The sequence below is a fragment of the Impatiens glandulifera genome, chromosome 1 (assembly GCF_907164915.1).
Source record: "Impatiens glandulifera chromosome 1, dImpGla2.1, whole genome shotgun sequence".
Lineage (NCBI taxonomy): Eukaryota > Viridiplantae > Streptophyta > Magnoliopsida > Ericales > Balsaminaceae > Impatiens > Impatiens glandulifera.
In genome coordinates, this window is record NC_061862.1 from 112,690,951 (window position 1) to 112,707,887 (window position 16,937).

General features: G+C 33.2%; 1 protein-coding gene across 1 annotated transcript; it reads left to right on the plus strand.

The window, feature by feature from the left end:
• Positions 1-8,280: 8,280 nt before the first annotated feature.
• On the plus strand, positions 8,281-12,192 carry LOC124920355 (kinesin-like protein KIN-14S). The gene is made up of 11 exons (XM_047460868.1): positions 8,281-8,453; positions 8,546-8,664; positions 8,746-8,845; positions 8,914-9,210; positions 9,299-9,578; positions 9,935-10,096; positions 10,171-10,386; positions 10,474-10,511; positions 10,627-10,790; positions 10,923-11,036; positions 11,401-12,192. Exons 2-11 carry the CDS (start codon positions 8,551-8,553, stop codon positions 12,016-12,018), a joined length of 2,103 nt encoding a protein of 700 aa, XP_047316824.1. The 5' UTR covers positions 8,281-8,453; positions 8,546-8,550; the 3' UTR covers positions 12,019-12,192.
• Positions 12,193-16,937: the final 4,745 nt, after the last annotated feature.

Genomic DNA, 16,937 nt, shown 5'->3' on the forward strand with positions numbered 1-16,937 from the left:
CACACAATAACATATACAAGGCGTTTGAGATTGTTCATGTGCAAACAGTGTTTACCAAAACACTTATGTTTACACACCTCTTCATTTAAAAGGCGTTGAGCCTTGTTGGGTTTAATCCACATGCAAACAAGCAATGAAGAAAATACAAATATGAGATTCACATTGTGTTCACAAGTTTTGTACCTTTAAAAAAATATTCTTGTGATAGGAGTTGTGTAACGACTTTCTTTGTTATGGTAGTTTGGTTAACTATATGTTTTGAGCTAAGCATCTAGTTAGTCTCTAGAAGAGTCGCCAGTTTTCTATACGCGTTTATTTTCGCCTCACCCCTCTCAACGTCCCATAATATTTTCCTTGTTACGCGAGATTTTCTCTCTTCTTATGTGTCTATCAATTTTTAAATCCACCTAACGTCTTTTGATTTAGGGCATGAAAGGATATAATCCTAAGATAGATTTATCCATTCAAATGCTACATATTTAAGAACGGTTTGTGCGATCTGAAATTGGTCGGTCACATGTCTTACATATCCTTTCGAGTGATCTGCCCATGGAGGAGACGCATCGAAGGACTTAAATTGTTTCAACGACCCGTGCACATTTTAGAAAAATAAAACTTCTACGAAATTTTTGCTATAAAACCTCATGGATTACCTTCCTCTCGAATCTCACTAAAAGTAGATAGGAAAACTATCCATATATGATGTTGTCCTATCTATTTCAGATGAGAAACCAAAGTGAAGTTCTATATCATAAACTTCTTTTGATTGGCCCGATAGGTTCCAGATTAGTATGTGTATGAAATATAGTAATCTGGTTGACTTTAAGAGTCTCCACTTTAGTTTAGTTCAAAAAGAAACTAAAGGAAAAAAACTTGAGTATTCACGAATTAAGGGTTCGGTGTTTGGTTATGCATGAGGAAAGGGATGCAACAATTATGTCATATGCGCCTATCCCGTGGAATAGTCTCTACTCCAATGTAGTTGATCATTTGTTTGTAAAAGTACGTTACACATTCGTATTATGAATTTATAATTCTTTTGTTGTTGTATACCTAACCTTGTATATAATTTAGGAGTAATACTAACTCTGATTAGATCTTGATAAAAGTTGACATCAAGCTATTAGAATTCTCTTGATTTCCGTTTTATCGTGTCTTAAGTTTATTTAACATGATACCATATGCTTAGTTCAGAGACGATTCTAGACTCTTGTTAGGTTTTCCTAGACTAAAATAGATGAAATGGAACCTCGAATGCATACCCTCCCTAGGCACACATGTGAACCACAATGTGAATTCATTACTTTGTATATTTTGTTGGAGGTTTGCTTGTCGATCTAATTCTGAATCCTTGTACGAATAGGACTTCACTAGTGTATCGAGATGTGGATTAATAAAGTACGAAGAGGGGAATTGGAGCCCCGAAGTATGTAATAATCGAAATCGAGAATTTTCTCAAAATAGTTGGAAAAAACCCGAGAGTTTTTGTGTATGTTGAAGATATTTTTTATAAACACTTAGCACTCAATTTTGGAACTTTTTAGGGTTACGAGACACCCGATATGACTGCGCTAAAATGAGTGTTTTTCTGAAAGTATTCCGAAAATTCTGCAAATTTCTAAGGAGGTCAAAAGTAATTTTATGAACCTATTACCAAAATTTCATAATTTTCCGAGCTATGGAGCTCAAGATATGAGTGTTTCAAAATAATCCATTTTTCAAACGAGCCCCAAAAATTATGAAAAAAAAATATTATTATTGTTAAAAATAAAATTATTCACCATCCTTGAATTTTTAAAAAAATTTTAAAAATCATCTAGAGGCTCTAATTGAATAAACAAGATTGTTTGTTGTAAATTAAACCAAACAAGCCCTAAGGAATTTCCCAAAAAGTTTAAAATATAAAACTTTATATCCAAAATTGGACAAATATAAAATTTAAGGGTCAAATTGGACATAAGTAGTAGTCAAGGGATCAAATGCATTCGAATTTTTTGAAAATGATTCGAATTTGGAAGTTTGGGATTTAAATTATACAAGACAAATGGTTGGAGGGCATATTTAATTCACAATTATTAAATTAATTTCGAATTTAAGTTTCTATACACATTTAAACATTTGAAAAGTCCAAGGGTCTAAATGAATGCACCTTGAAACTTTGAGGAATCGGAAAGAAGAAAAAACAAGAAGTTGCAGGGAGCTTCGTCTCACTTGTAGATGCTTGCTCCTTCCCGACGCCATGGTCACTCTAAGAGATTCTCCAACTGAAGGTTTGGACAACTATAGTTGCCTCGAAATCAGTTCGTCCTTCGTTGTCTTGTTGCTCGTTTGGAGGCTCCTAGCGGTTGTTGCCATAGAAATTCAAAACGCATAGGTTACAAAAGAAGAATCTCAACCCACTGAGGTTGGAGTTGAAGCACCACCTGAAGTGTTGGAGGATGTTGCCATAGAACCTCAACCCGCAGAGGTTGGAGTAGCAAAAGAAGCCCCAAGTAGAACACAGCCTAATAAGATTAAAAAACTTGATCCAACCAGCTCTTTGCTCTCCATACATCGCATCAACTTCGAATAAATATGCTAAATTCTTTCAATATGTCAAAATTACTGAAAAAGATAAATTCGTCGTGGAGTTAATTTTTGCGGATTTGGACTTATGGTAACATCTTTAGAACTCTTCATAGTCATTATAATGTTTTTTTAACTCTTATAAGGATGTGTTTTTTTCTCCTTTGCAGTGAAGTTTTATTCCGGAGTTTTTTTCTCCTTACGCTAAACTAGGGGTGTGCAAATGGGTAAACACAACCCATATTCAACCCAAATTAAATTTGGTTAACCCATTATCCAACCCATATTAATGAATAATATGAGTTGGGGTTGGGTAACCCAAACTAAATTTTAGTTTATAACACATTTATTACGTTTTTTACTAGTTTAAGATTTAACATGTTTTTGTCTAAGTTAACACATTTTGATCAGTTTAACAATTATTTGATTTGTTTGACCTAATTTAACATGTTTTTTACTTATTCAACAGGTTTTTAACTCGTTTAACTAATAATTGATTTGTTTGACCTGTTTTTAACACGTTTTTGACATGTTTTTGGCACGTTAACATGTTTTTGGCACGTTTAACACGTTTTTGGCACGTTTGACATATTTTGACATGTTTAACATGTTTTTGATATGTTTAACACGTTTTGGTCCGTTTAACACACTTGTGACACATTTAACATTTTTTGTCCGTTTAATTTATTTTTTGGTCCGTTTAATATGACTTTGACATTATTATACATTTTTTAGATCCGTTTAACAAAATTTTGATTTTTTTAAAATTAATTTGATATTTTAATTGCTAAATTAGTGGAAGAAATAATAGGTGCGATTAATATGAATTATTTAATTAATATTTAAATCATTCATACTAAATAAAGTATTGAATATGGTAATTCTGTTAATTTTCATAATCAAATTAATTTAGTAAAGAATTTTAGAATAATAGTGATATGTTAGTTTTGTATGGCTAGACTATAATTAATAAATATGTTATTAATGAGTTTTAAAATTTTCAATTATTTTCCATTTGGATGTATTGGAGATCAACGTATTAAAAATTTAGAGAATATATTGGAGTTAGAAGATGGTTAGTTTATATTAGATTGATAAGAGAAAATTAAATTAAATTTATTTAGTTTGGGTAACCCTAACCCAAGCCAAATTAAACCCAACCCATACTCAACCTAACCCAACCCAAATTAACTTACCCAAATTAATATTTTAGGTTTGGGTAAGGGTTGGGGTTTGGGTCAACCCAAGATATGCTCACCCTTACGCTAAACAAAGGAGATATGATGTCAATGAAAAGTGAAAGCTATGTGGACTATAGAATAATTGATGTCTGGGCTCAAATGATCAATTTCAAGAGTATGAAATATCCCAACAGCATCCGGAAAATTTGCTTCTCTACATTAACATAAGTAGGCTCTTTTTATCTGATTTTTTTCTTTTAAATATGATGTTCATTTGCAGAGTACACATTTTTTTGAAGATTGTTTTGCCAATTCCAATAAAGACAAAATGAAATTATTTCATTTATCATTTGTTGACTTAAAGATGGCTAACCTTGTAAGTAACATCTCCAATATTTATCATTTATGTATAGAAGGTGTATGTGCTTATATTGTAAAATATGTAATAAATTTTTCCTTCACTTCTTTCACCACTTCAACCAAATAAGAAGTATTATGATTAGATTGTGTTGTAATATGTTGGAGTTTTTGCATCATTGGAGTAAGATAAGTATACCGATTTTTTAATGTCATCTATATCAGAATCATAAATGTTATTGATACTTTAATAAACTCTTTTCAAATTTTTGAGGCAAGATATAATTAGTCGGCAACTTATTCACCTTCATTCTTCTCAAAACCGTCAAAATATGCCTACTTAAGAGTCCTCTAAACACATGTGTACCTTTATTGAAATATCTCTCAAATGTTCTCTATCAGTATCTCATATGGTCTCCACCACTCCAAATGTAGTTGTTGTCCCATCGTATTCAAGTATGGGGGTATCGCAGAACATCAACTCTTTCATCTCATTCTAGAACAACTAAAAATTTTTGTTAGTATATATACACTCTGAAATTGCCTTTCCAATGAATACCCACTCACAATTGGAATAGTCGAATTATAAGACTAAAAATTCAAATTTTTTTCCTTCTCTATGTTCTTCTTAAGTGCCCTGTCATATTGTTAAGCCACATCCTAGCAAAATCGATTTCTCATGATGATTACCCGACAAAAGGAGCAAAATACATATCATAGTGGTTTGTCAAATATGTTGTGTCAAATGTGATGACATCCGAGAAGTACTCATAAGCACCCTTGCATCTTTCATCAGTCCAAAAACACATTCCTTATCTAGTTTTCCTCGCCCACATCATAAACATAAAAAATTAAACATCTACTTTGAATTCGGTAGAAATACTAACATAGAGCTTTAGCATCGCCATTTCCTAACCGCAATTGCCTAGCTTCTGAAATATAGTTTTACAGCTTCTCTCATCAAAAGTTAGATTATCATATCCACTAGCTTCAACTACTAGTGATTAAAAAGTTTTTGACAAAGTAATTTCAGCTTCGTCGTTTAAATCCAATCTTCTCTTCGCAATTGGATCTAAAACCTTGTAAGATCTAAGATATCTAGACTTTTATGGGCTCAAGATATGGTTATGTTCATGGAAGACACTATTTATCTCAACAACACCTTCATTTCTAACCGCAACGTTTATCTTAGACTTACAGTTCGTCTTGGTGGAAGGTCTACATTGTAAAATATTTTTCTCATTTGTAGAACATGCACCGCTTTTGGCACAAGCAATAAAGAACCACTTTTTCTTGTCATCCAGACCATTCCTTGCTCCTAGCTTAGATATGCTAAAACCCTTTAATTGGACATAGGCGTTATAATATTCACGAAGCTCATTTTTGGAATGAAAATTCATTCCAATATTGGGGATTGAACATCGTGATTTAAACTTCGGGATTCATGAAGCTACATAATAAGAGAGAAACTGTGTTAGCAAAAATTACACAAATATGTCCTGAACATGACCATGTTCTAGACTAATATTTCACCTCAATTTATCAAACATTACACTTCAGTTTTAAGAATAACATTACAGTTCAAACAATACAGTTTAATTTATCAGATATTACACTTCAGTTTTAAAAATAACATTAAAGTTTAGACGTTACACTTCACCGTAAAAGAACATTATAGTTCATACATTACAGTTTAAGTTAAAAATAACATTACAGTTCATACATTATAGTTTAGTTTAAAAATAATACTTGTTAACGTCTTCTTCACGGTGGTTGTCTTCTTCGTGGTTGTTTTGTTCGCGGTAGTCATCTTCTTCGTAGTGGTCTTCTCTGTAGTAGTCATTTTCTATGTCGTCGTCTGCTTCGATTTGGGTTTTTTTTTATTGAGAGAGGAATCTAAAGCTCATACTTTTGAGATCTTTTTGATAGGAGAATGCTATGATTTGATCATAGCCTGACTATAATTTGATCAAACCGAAAAAGAGCGCATGCTGGCTTTCTTTTATTTATTTAATTTTTTCCACCGTGACTTATTTTTTCCATGTGGCTGCTAGGTGGGGGTTGTTTCCCTAGCGTCGCCCCCTATTATTACTCTATATTTACATATAATCATTTATGCCTCTCCTTTGTTAGTAAAGTTGAAGGACTGGATTTAGATCTCGTCCGATGAAATTAGATCTAGACTTGTCGCCTTTGCTGGATCTAGAGCCTTTGTCCTCGAAGGTTGAAAGAGACGTCGACGAGAAGGATGAACGATAGAACTGTGAGATCTTGTTGAGGAGAGAGACGATGGAGAAGATTGTTTTAATACAAATCAGTTGGTTAATTTAAAAACTTTTAACCTACCGGTTTTTGGTTAAACCCGATTAACTGACCGAAAAAGGTAAAATCGAAATTGGTACGAGTCGGTTAATCGATTATTAATATAAATTACAAAATCAAGTTTAATTGAAACCGTAAACCATATAAACTAATTAATCACCGGTTGAACTAGCCTAGCAATAGAGGTGTTCAACCGGTTAACCAATTAAACGATTCTTGTTAAGTCCGGTATTACCTCTTATTTTACAAACTAGTTAATCAACTAGTATTGGTATCAATTTTACCAGTTCTAGTTCTACTGGTTCTAGTCGGTTAACCGATTTAACCGTGAACCGATAATTCGACTTTCAAAATTAAGTATTAAATTTATTAAATGATTTTTTTCAAAATCCTTGTTTGTACTGTACTGTTATTCTTCATTTTATTCTATAATAATATTTCATAGATATATTTAGAAATATATTATAATATATTATATTATTGTAACAATTTAATATATTTTAAAAGTCTCAATTTTAAACTAATAACTATATAAATTAGATTTGTTTTTAAAATAATTCTATACAAATTCTATTTTAAAATATAAAATAATTATTATATACAAATTATTAAATATTATTTATAATATATCTAATTTTACAAAAATAACTAATATAAATTATAAAATATATAATTAAATTATTATCGATTTATTGGTAAAACCGTTAAAAAATAATTCAACCGAACTGTTTAACTAGTAAAAAATCAGTTAATCAGAACCGTTAGAACCGATTGACTAATAAACCGGTAAAGTGAAACTGGTAAGCTATCTGTTCGGTTCGATTATTAATTTTTGGTTTTTATTTATTACCCACTTAGCCAAATATATTAAAGTTATATGATTTATGTGTGATATTCCCTATTAAAAAAAATACATATAAGTATTTAATTGTTTTGATATCATTTAATAAATAAATTAAATCTAAGCATAACTTATGGAAATGTGACCACATTTCTTTTATAAAATATATGCATTTAATTGTTTTATATATATATATATATATATTATCTATATATATAAAAAATTATAATTAAAAAATTTAATAATTATATAATATAAAAATTAATGATAAATATATATATATATTTAAGCAATTTAATAATTAATGAAATATATATAAAAAATAATTATTGAAGATAATATATAAAAATAATATTTTAAGCTTAAAACGTTATATTTAAAAAAAAAAATTAACAGAATGATTATTGTGACCTTTTTAAAAGTTGAATAAAAGATATACTTCAAAAATTAATTTAAAGACTAAAATAATTTATTAAAATAATTAAAGAACAACTCAGATAATTTGCCTTAAATATATGCATTATAAATAGGCTTGCTCTCCCTTTTATAAGAATATATGCATTAAAGTTTTTTAATACACTTTAAATTAATAAAATTATCAATAGACAATTTTTAATCAATCCTACAATTTTAATATTAAAAAATAGTTTTGATAACAAAATAATATATTTAAAAAATTAATAGTCTGTCTTAATTATGCTCATATACAAATATTATTAGATTTAAAATTTTAAATATTTTGATATAATTATAAAAAACAAATTCTAAATTGTAGATTATGATTTAGATTTAGATTTGATGAGTTTGGTTTATGATTCAAATTATATATTTTTTTAACATAAAAATGACATTTTTTATTCTAATAAAATGGAATAATATTATGTTTATTTTACCATTAGACAAAAAAAAAATATAAAAATAGCAATTTACGTAACGCTCCCTGGTCAGATTTACGGATAGAACCGTTAGATATAGGCTTTGCTCATAGTCTGTTTTCAATTCAAATCTTGAATCTGAGATAAAACCCTATATCGAAGTATCGAAGAACCATTTCAAGGATCAAAGACTCTCTCTCTATCTCTCTCAAGCTTTCATCAAGACTTTCTCATTTCCGTTCTTCTTTCTGTCGTCTCCATTTCTTCTGCTCTCTAAACTTATACGCTTAGCTCGGGACTACAATTTTCAATGTAAGTTCAATGTAACCCTAGAAACTACTGCATCGTAAGTTCTGATCTATGTTCTTTTTAATGAGATCGATCTATTTGTCTCTGTTTTCCAGAACAAATGGAAGAAAACAGCGATTTGGAGGAATATACGATGACAGAACAAGTTTCCCCAACCCAAGATCAAACTCTTCCACTACTATCGAAAGTTGAAGTATTGAAGAGCAAGATTAAGGTAGGTTTTGGAGAATGATTTCTGTATAAATGTTATTCAATTCATGCCTTCGCCAATTTTGACTTGGTTTCATCTTTTTAGAATTTGAGCAGTGAGCATGCGCAACTGTACAATCAAGTGAAAGGGTTTGTCACTGAATCATTTCCTGGTCCTGAATTGTTTGGCGCACTTAATTATCTAGGTATGCTTTTACTCTTCTTCCTATTCTTTCTTCAAGAAATGGGAGTTACTGTTTTGGTTTTTGCTTAGGTACACAGTACGATGTTTTGGAAAAGAAACATGTTGAAGAATGTGAACTTTTAAAGAAGAAGTATCTTGAAGAGTCTTTAGAGAGGAAGCGGCTCTATAATGAAGTGATCGAGCTTAAAGGGAATATTAGAGTGTTTTGCAGATGCCGACCGTTAAATGAGGGTGAAATAAAAAATGGTTGCACTTCTGTAGTGGATCATGAATCCTTGGGGGAGAATGAGCTTCAGATTATTTGCTCTGATTCTTCCAAAAAGCAGTTCAAATTTGATCATGTATTCAGGCCTGAGGATGACCAAGGTAAACTAAGTGATAATCCCATTTTCTAAATGATGTTTTTTCATTGATGGTTGTACTAATGTAGTAATGTTTCTTCCTTGATATGCAGAGGCTGTTTATGCTCAAACTTCCCCAATAGTTACATCTGTACTAGATGGGTATAATGTCTGTATTTTTGCATATGGACAAACTGGCACTGGTAAAACATTTACAATGGAAGGAATTCCAGGAAATAGAGGTGTTAACTACCGAACCTTGGAGAATTTATTCAGGATTTCTAATGAAAGGCGTGGAGTGATGAGATATGAATTGTATGTAAGCATGTTGGAAGTGTACAATGAGAAGATAAGAGACCTACTTGAAGAGAACTCCAATCAACCTTCTAAAAGGTAAGACAACTCAATGATTGCTAATATTCATCAAATTCTGTTTGAGAAAGCAATGAGGATTTATCTTGTTGATTGGTCAATGCAATGTAGTTTTTTTTCATGCTAATGTTGAAAACATTCTAAAGTTTGAGAGGGCGACCATATAAGGATTGCACCTCAAAGATATCTCTGCTTCTACTAAAAATATAAAACCCAATTTCATTTTCAGATATAGACCACATTTGATACTAGCAAAAACTACATGGCTTTTTTAGAAGAATGTTTTTGCCCATAATGTGTACATGACAGCTAGCTTTCTCGATTATTAAGGTTAAAATTGTCTTGGAATTTGAAATGTTTTTGTCATTCAAATGAAGATTGGATATAAAGCAGTCATCGGATGGAACACAAGAAGTTCCTGGACTAGTAGAAGCTCGTGTTCATAGTATTGATGAAATCTGGGAGCTGCTTAAGACAGGAAGTCGAGCCAGATCCGTTGGATCTACTAATGCTAACGAGCTTAGCAGCCGTTCTCACTGGTACTTTTTGTTTGTTTATCTAGATGATAATATTATCCCAAGCCATTATAACTAATTGTTTAAGTTTTCTGTAGCCTGTTGAGATTGACGGTTAAGGGGGAGAGTTTGATAAATGGTCAACAGACAAAGAGCCACCTTTGGCTTGTAGATTTGGCTGGAAGTGAAAGGGTGGGGAAGATCGAAGTGGAAGGAGAAAGGCTGAAGGAGTCTCAATTTATAAACAAATCCCTCTCAGCACTTGGTGATGTCATCTTTGCTCTAGCATCCAAAACAGCCCATGTTCCTTACAGGCTTGTTTCTTCTCCCTCTTTCTTATACATGGTTAATTCTATTTCAAAGTCTCATTCTTTTTTTCTTCTCTTTTGTTGTTAATTCAGGAACTCAAAACTTACACATATGCTACAGAGCTCCCTTGGTAAGCATCCTCGATCTTATGATATAGTATGTTTGGTATAGGATTTGTTAAGTGTTTTCAACATTTTGCAATTTAGAATCCATTGAATGTAAACTTATTGAAAGTGAAAATGCAGGTGGAGATTGCAAGACTCTAATGTTTGTTCAGATGAGTCCAAGTTCATCTGATTTGGGAGAAACTCTCTGCTCTTTGAACTTTGCAAGCCGTGTACGTGGAATCGAGCAAGGCCCTGCTCGAAAACATGCTGACGTTTCTGATCTTCACAAGTATAAGCAACTGGTAAGCACAGTTCTAAAAACTTGATCTATTATTTCCAAAACTTTTCATTCGTAAACGGAAGGTGACATAATTACACTATATTTCTTCCAAAAGAAGCAGATCTTTATTATACTTTATGTGTGTGATGAGCAGGCAGAGAAAGCTAAACATGACGAAAAGGAAATGAAGAAATTGCAGGATAGCATCCAGTCATTGCAACTTAGGCTCTCTGTTAGAGAACAGATGTGCAAAACTTTTCAAGAAAAGGTAACAAACAATAAATTCAATTAAGTGTTGAATAATGAGGTTTAAGTGCCTCATTCTGCTTCTTTAACATACACCAAAAGCTCGGTTTCAACATTCAATAGCAGGGTAGTTTTGTTTCCTAAACTTTTAAAAACAGTTCAAATTGCATCGGGTTGACAGTTTTCTGTTAATTCCATGAAGTTTTTAAATCATTTCCTTAATCATAATTCTTGAGTTAATTTTTTTTCTTACTAAAATCATATCTATCCATTAACCGAGTTAACAAAAAATAACAATGGGGAGTAATTTTACTTGATTTTTATGTTATTAGATAAAACATAATTTTGTTAATAGTATTGTGCTGCAAATTGTTTTAATTAAACAGGCTCGATTCATGGAGAACCAGTTGGAAGAAGAGAGAAAAATGAGATTAAAACAAGAATCAAGATCCTTGGCAGCACCATCAAAGGCGGAGAGGAAACCGCCACTTGCTCCTCCCTTGAAACAAAGGCAGCCTTTAAGAAGGGTAACGAACATCATTCCAACTCGACTGCCAGTATCTCCTCATCCATCGGCTAAACCATCATATTCCATGGTCCGTCGTCATCCCATGTCTTCATCTGTCGACAAAGAAAATAAGTCGGAAATTTCCACGACTAGAACCATTCAAGCGAGACGAAGTTCATTCATCCCACAGAAAACAAATTCTGCTGCGCTTCTTCTACCGAGAAGGACAGAATCATTGTCGGGCTCGGACTCGAACTCGATAATTACACCAGTTCTCCCTGTGGTTTCGAGGGTTAGAACTGGACGACAGTCGTTTGTATGGGACCGGGAGAGGTTGTGGCGAACTTCAATAGTTCCTCCTCCTTCTCCGATGTTGCAGCAAGTAAAGGGGAGTTCTCCTGCTGTTATGGGTGCAATTAAGAGGAAGAGTTTGGTTTGGAGTCCACTTAGGACGAAAGTCATGAGAAATGAGAGAAGGAATTCTTACTTTAAGTAGTAGTGATTGTAGGCAGATTTAATATTCAATGTTCCTTTTGTACTTGCTAATTCTGACTGGATATCGGTTTGTTTCTTGTGGCATGACACAGAAACTTGATTTCTGTTTGTTATCGAAACCATGTATTTGAATGATGGGTAGATAATGAATGAAATTTGTTATTGTTACCTGAAATTGTTAATCTTGATTCCTATTTGTTATTGAAACCATGTTTAAAATGTTTTGAATGTTGTTAAGTCAATGATGACAATGATTTTGAATTTTGGTCTCCATAATGTTTTTGAATAGGACTGGTTAAAATTGTTTTATGTATTTTTTTTATTTAGGTTACATTTTTTTAATATTGTGGTTAAAATTGTTTTATGTGTTTTTTATTTAGGGTAACTGATTAAATTAGACATTATAATTTTGTAAGTAAAAATAGAGGCCAATTTTGACATTTGTCATAAGGACATTTTTTTTTATATTATTATTATATATTTATTTTATTACATAGCCTATTTATTTGGTTATGGATTTTATTTATTATAATAAATTAGAGATGATAAATGGACGTATCCAACCGAGGATGCGTTCCCATTCCATTCTCATTTTTGTTTTAGGATTTTTTTCTTATCATCCCGACCCGTTTTCTGGGATTCGTCGGCCACCGTTATATTATATTCTTTATACATTTAAAAAAAAGAATAATTGATAAAATTATATAAAAAAATATATTGATAAAGTTAAGTATTTAAGTATTTATTAGTGTTAGGGTAGAGTCAATTTGAGGTTGAGACATGAACACAAATAACATCTCGTCTTATTCCCAATCAACTACCGATTAAATTAGAGAAAAACCACCTCAAACAAAATAATTCAGATCGAAAACTATCCTAACAAAATTTTAATTATCATTCCTATTATAAACCAAAATAATAGAAATTGTTCTAATGGAACCTAAAATAAAAACTTCATTTCTTGTTTCATTTTAGTAATTAGTGATAGGCAAACAAATTATCATTAGGACAACCATTTTTTTTAGAAAAATACTAATGATTTGTAACATTTTTTTCTTTTTCTTATTTTAACTATAAAAAAAAATACTGCTTTAATTGGAAAATTTGATTAAATAACCTCAAAGATGAGGTTATTTGATCTGGTGGTGATTTTATAATTAAATTGCGTTCGTGGTTGTATATTTTTTTTAGACGATATTGCCCTTGTAGCGAAACGCTAAGAGACTTAGCGTTTCGTGAAGTGGATTAGGTTTAGTATAAATACTGTAATATTTTCATTTCCTTCGTTTTCTTTCTCTCTCTTCTCATGTTCTCTCTTTCACGGCGGCGGGCGGCGACGACGGCGATGGAGGCTGCGGGCGGGGCGGCGGTTCAATTCATACAGATTTATACAGATTTACAAGATCTTTATTTTTAACCTAATCCATTTATATTTTTATTTACACGATCTTCATAAATTAACTTTAAACCTATTTTGCATGCAGGTCTCCGATTCTAGGGTTTAGGGTATGCAAGTCTCCGATTCTAAGGATTTGAAGGTCGAAGAAGATGTTCATTTCAAACCTAAACCTAATTCGAGTTATGTTCATGTTTACATTTTCTTCATTTTCAAAACCTTTTCATATTTCGTTCATATTTGGTTCATATTTGGTCATATTTGTGGTTTCTTATTTGTTATTAAGCTAGGGTTTATGGTATGCAGCTCCAGATAAGAGAAGATTGGCTGACTTTGATTTCGTTAGTCATTAAGCTAAAGAAATAAATTTCAAACAATTTTCTCTTAGTTGGAGCTCAATGATTGATTCTTCAAAGGCTTTTTCTGAAAAATCTAAATGTTTCCATGTAAAATTATAAGGTTTATTTTGTTAACACATCTTCTCTTCAAAACCATGACTTTGTTGTTGATACCTTGTCAAACGAGATAGATTACCTATGAAACCAATAAAAAAATTTGTACTTCACGATTCGCTAAGTACTACGAGCTCCAGGTAAGAGAATAGTTTGAATTCGATTTTGTTCGTTATTAATATACTAACGAAATCGTATTCAAACCATCTTCTCTTACCTGGAGCTCATTCACCTCGCGATTCGCTAAGTACCTCGTGATTCGCTAAGTACCTCGCGATTCGCTAAGTACCTTGCGATTCGCTAATTACCTCGCGATTCACTAAGTACCTCGCGATTCGCTAAGTACCTCGCGATTCGCTAAGTACCTCGCAATTCACTAAGTACATCGCGTTTCGCTAGGTACCTCCCAACTCGCTACGGAAGTTGAAGAGGCGCGCGTACGCACACGCACTATACCTTATATTTTTAAAAAAATCCAGAGCATTTCATTTCAATCGTCCGACTCTCTCTCTCTAACCCATCGTCTTCACTGAATCTTGTTAAGGCCCCCCGTCATCTTCTCGGTTCTTTCTTCTCGTTCGTCATTAAAAAGGTTGGTTCATTCTTCTCTCTACCGATCATTTTCTGGTTTTTTGTTTATGAGTTTTGGTTTTTGCATATTAAGGGTATTTGCATGTTAAGTTTTAGTGTTTCTTGTATGTTTCTGGTTTTTATTAGTTTATGTATGGTCCATTTTTGTTGTCTTCTATTCAGTAAATTTTTTCGCTATTAGGGTTTCGCTAGGTACTCTCGATTCGCTAAGTACCTCCCGATTCGCTAAGTACCTCCCGATTCGCTAAGTACCTAGCAATTCGCTAAATACCTAGTGATGGCCGATCATTTTCTGGTTTTTTGTTTATGGATTTTGGTTTTTGCATGTAAAGTTTAAGGGTTTTTGCATTTTAAGTTTTAGTGTTTGTTTCTGATTTTTTGTTTAGGGTTTTTTATTAGTAAGTTTATGTATGGTTTTGCTGTCTTATGTTTAGTTAATGGTTTCGCTATTAGGGTTTCGCTAGGTACCTCCCGATTCGCAAAGTGTCTAGCGATTCGCGAAGTATCTAGTGATTCGCTAAGTACCTCCTGATTCACTAAGTACTTATGGTTTGCGATGGTGTATGTGTTTGTTCTTACATTTTTGATGATGTTGTTCCTTTTGTAGATGGCAGAAACAACAGAAACTGAGTTTCCTGGTCGGATTTCGTGGAAAAGTGCCCTCAGCCTGAAGAAGATTGTTAATAAGTTCGAGAAAAATGGATCTTTTGGAGAGTGTTTACAATACCCAGTTCAGATCATTATTCACAGCCCCAGTCTTGCAGTTCTCAGGAACTATTGTACATCATATGTTGATGAGGAGGGTAAACTCAAACTCCAAGGAGATTAGGAGATTACTTTCATGGTGAATGGGCAAAACCTTGTATTTGGTATGAAGGAGTATGCGTTGGTTACCGGCCTAGGCTTCGGCATTTTTCCTGAGTTGGACCAAAAAAAATTGCGTGGTTGTCCACCTCTCTCGGTGAAATATTTTAAAGGGAGCATGAGTGTGAAAATGTGCAAGTTGGAGAAAGCTTTTTTGAAATGCAAAGACAAGGAAGATGCATTCAAGATTGGGTTGGTATGCCTGATTTTCCAGTACCTATTTACATTTGACCCAAAAAGGGTGATATTTCCAAAAATACTTCACATGGTGGAAGACAAGGAAACTTTCCTCCAATATCCATGGGGGAAGGTCACCTTTAGATCCACCCTCAAGGGTTTAAACAAGAACATGAAACATCTGAGTAGCTCATATTTTGAGAAGAAGGAGAAGGTTGATGATCCTTTTGCTCCTTTTGCATATAACATTTATGGGTTCGCACTGGCACTTCAAGTGTGGACGTATGAGGTCATCCAAAACTTTATCCCTAAATTCGCCAGAAAGAATCAGATTAATAACCCTCTACGCCCAAGGTTGTTACTCTATCATTCCAACAGGAAAAACACATCGATCGAGGTAAAGTCTGCCCTTGAGATCATAGATGTGACTGAGATGGAAGAGTCCTCCATGGAGAAGAGGTTATACAGTGGTGAGGAATTTGAACAAATCGACGAGACAAGTGATGATTTTTTTGAGGGATTTACTGATGGGAAGGTAATAAAAGATGATTTTGATGAAGATGAAGAAAGTGAACATGAAGAATGTACTCCCAATCCCCCCAAACCTGCCACCAGGAAGAGAAAGGCTGAAGCTACTCTTAAAGAAGCAGTCAACTTGAAGAAGAAGCTTGCTTATGAATCGATTCCGGCCCGCATTCTTACTCCCCCCTCTGCGATGTCAAGTCCTCGGGCTCAGACACCTCCTCCTCGGGCTCAGACACCTTCTCCTCGGGCTCCAACACCTTCGGTTGGATGTAAATGTAATGAGCTGAAGGAGGAGCTGAAAATAGAGTTGAAAGAGGAGCTGCAAGAGCTGAAAACAGAGCTCATCAAAGAGCTGAAAATCACAATCAAAGAAACTCAACAAACTCACCCTAAGTCGTTCAAGAAGATGGTTTTTAGTATGTCCCAACAGTTGTTAGATAAATCCAACAAAAAGATGTCCATATTATTAACCAGATTAGATGATATGGAGGAGAATATAAAGAAGAAGAAGAGCAAGGTGGGTAAGAAGAAAGATTCTAAGAAGGATGTGAAGGTCGAAGAGGAGAAGACTACTGAGGTAAGATATTGAATTTTGCACTTTACATTTCATTTCGCTAAGTACATATCTGATCTGACCAGTACCTATTTTGCAGGTTAAGGATTCTAAGAAGGATGTCGAAGAGGAGAAGAGCAAGGTTGAATAGAAGGAGGAGAAGACATAGGTAAGAGCTAAGTACTCAGCGTTTCGCCAAGTACTCAGCGTTTCGCTAAGTATCTCTAGCTAAGTACATATCTGACCAGAATGTTGCTATTTTGTAGGAGATGCAGGAGACTATGGGGGATGATGAGAAGGTGGATGATGTGGCTGTGGGGGATGATGTAAAGGTGGATGATGTGACTAAGGGGGATGATGAT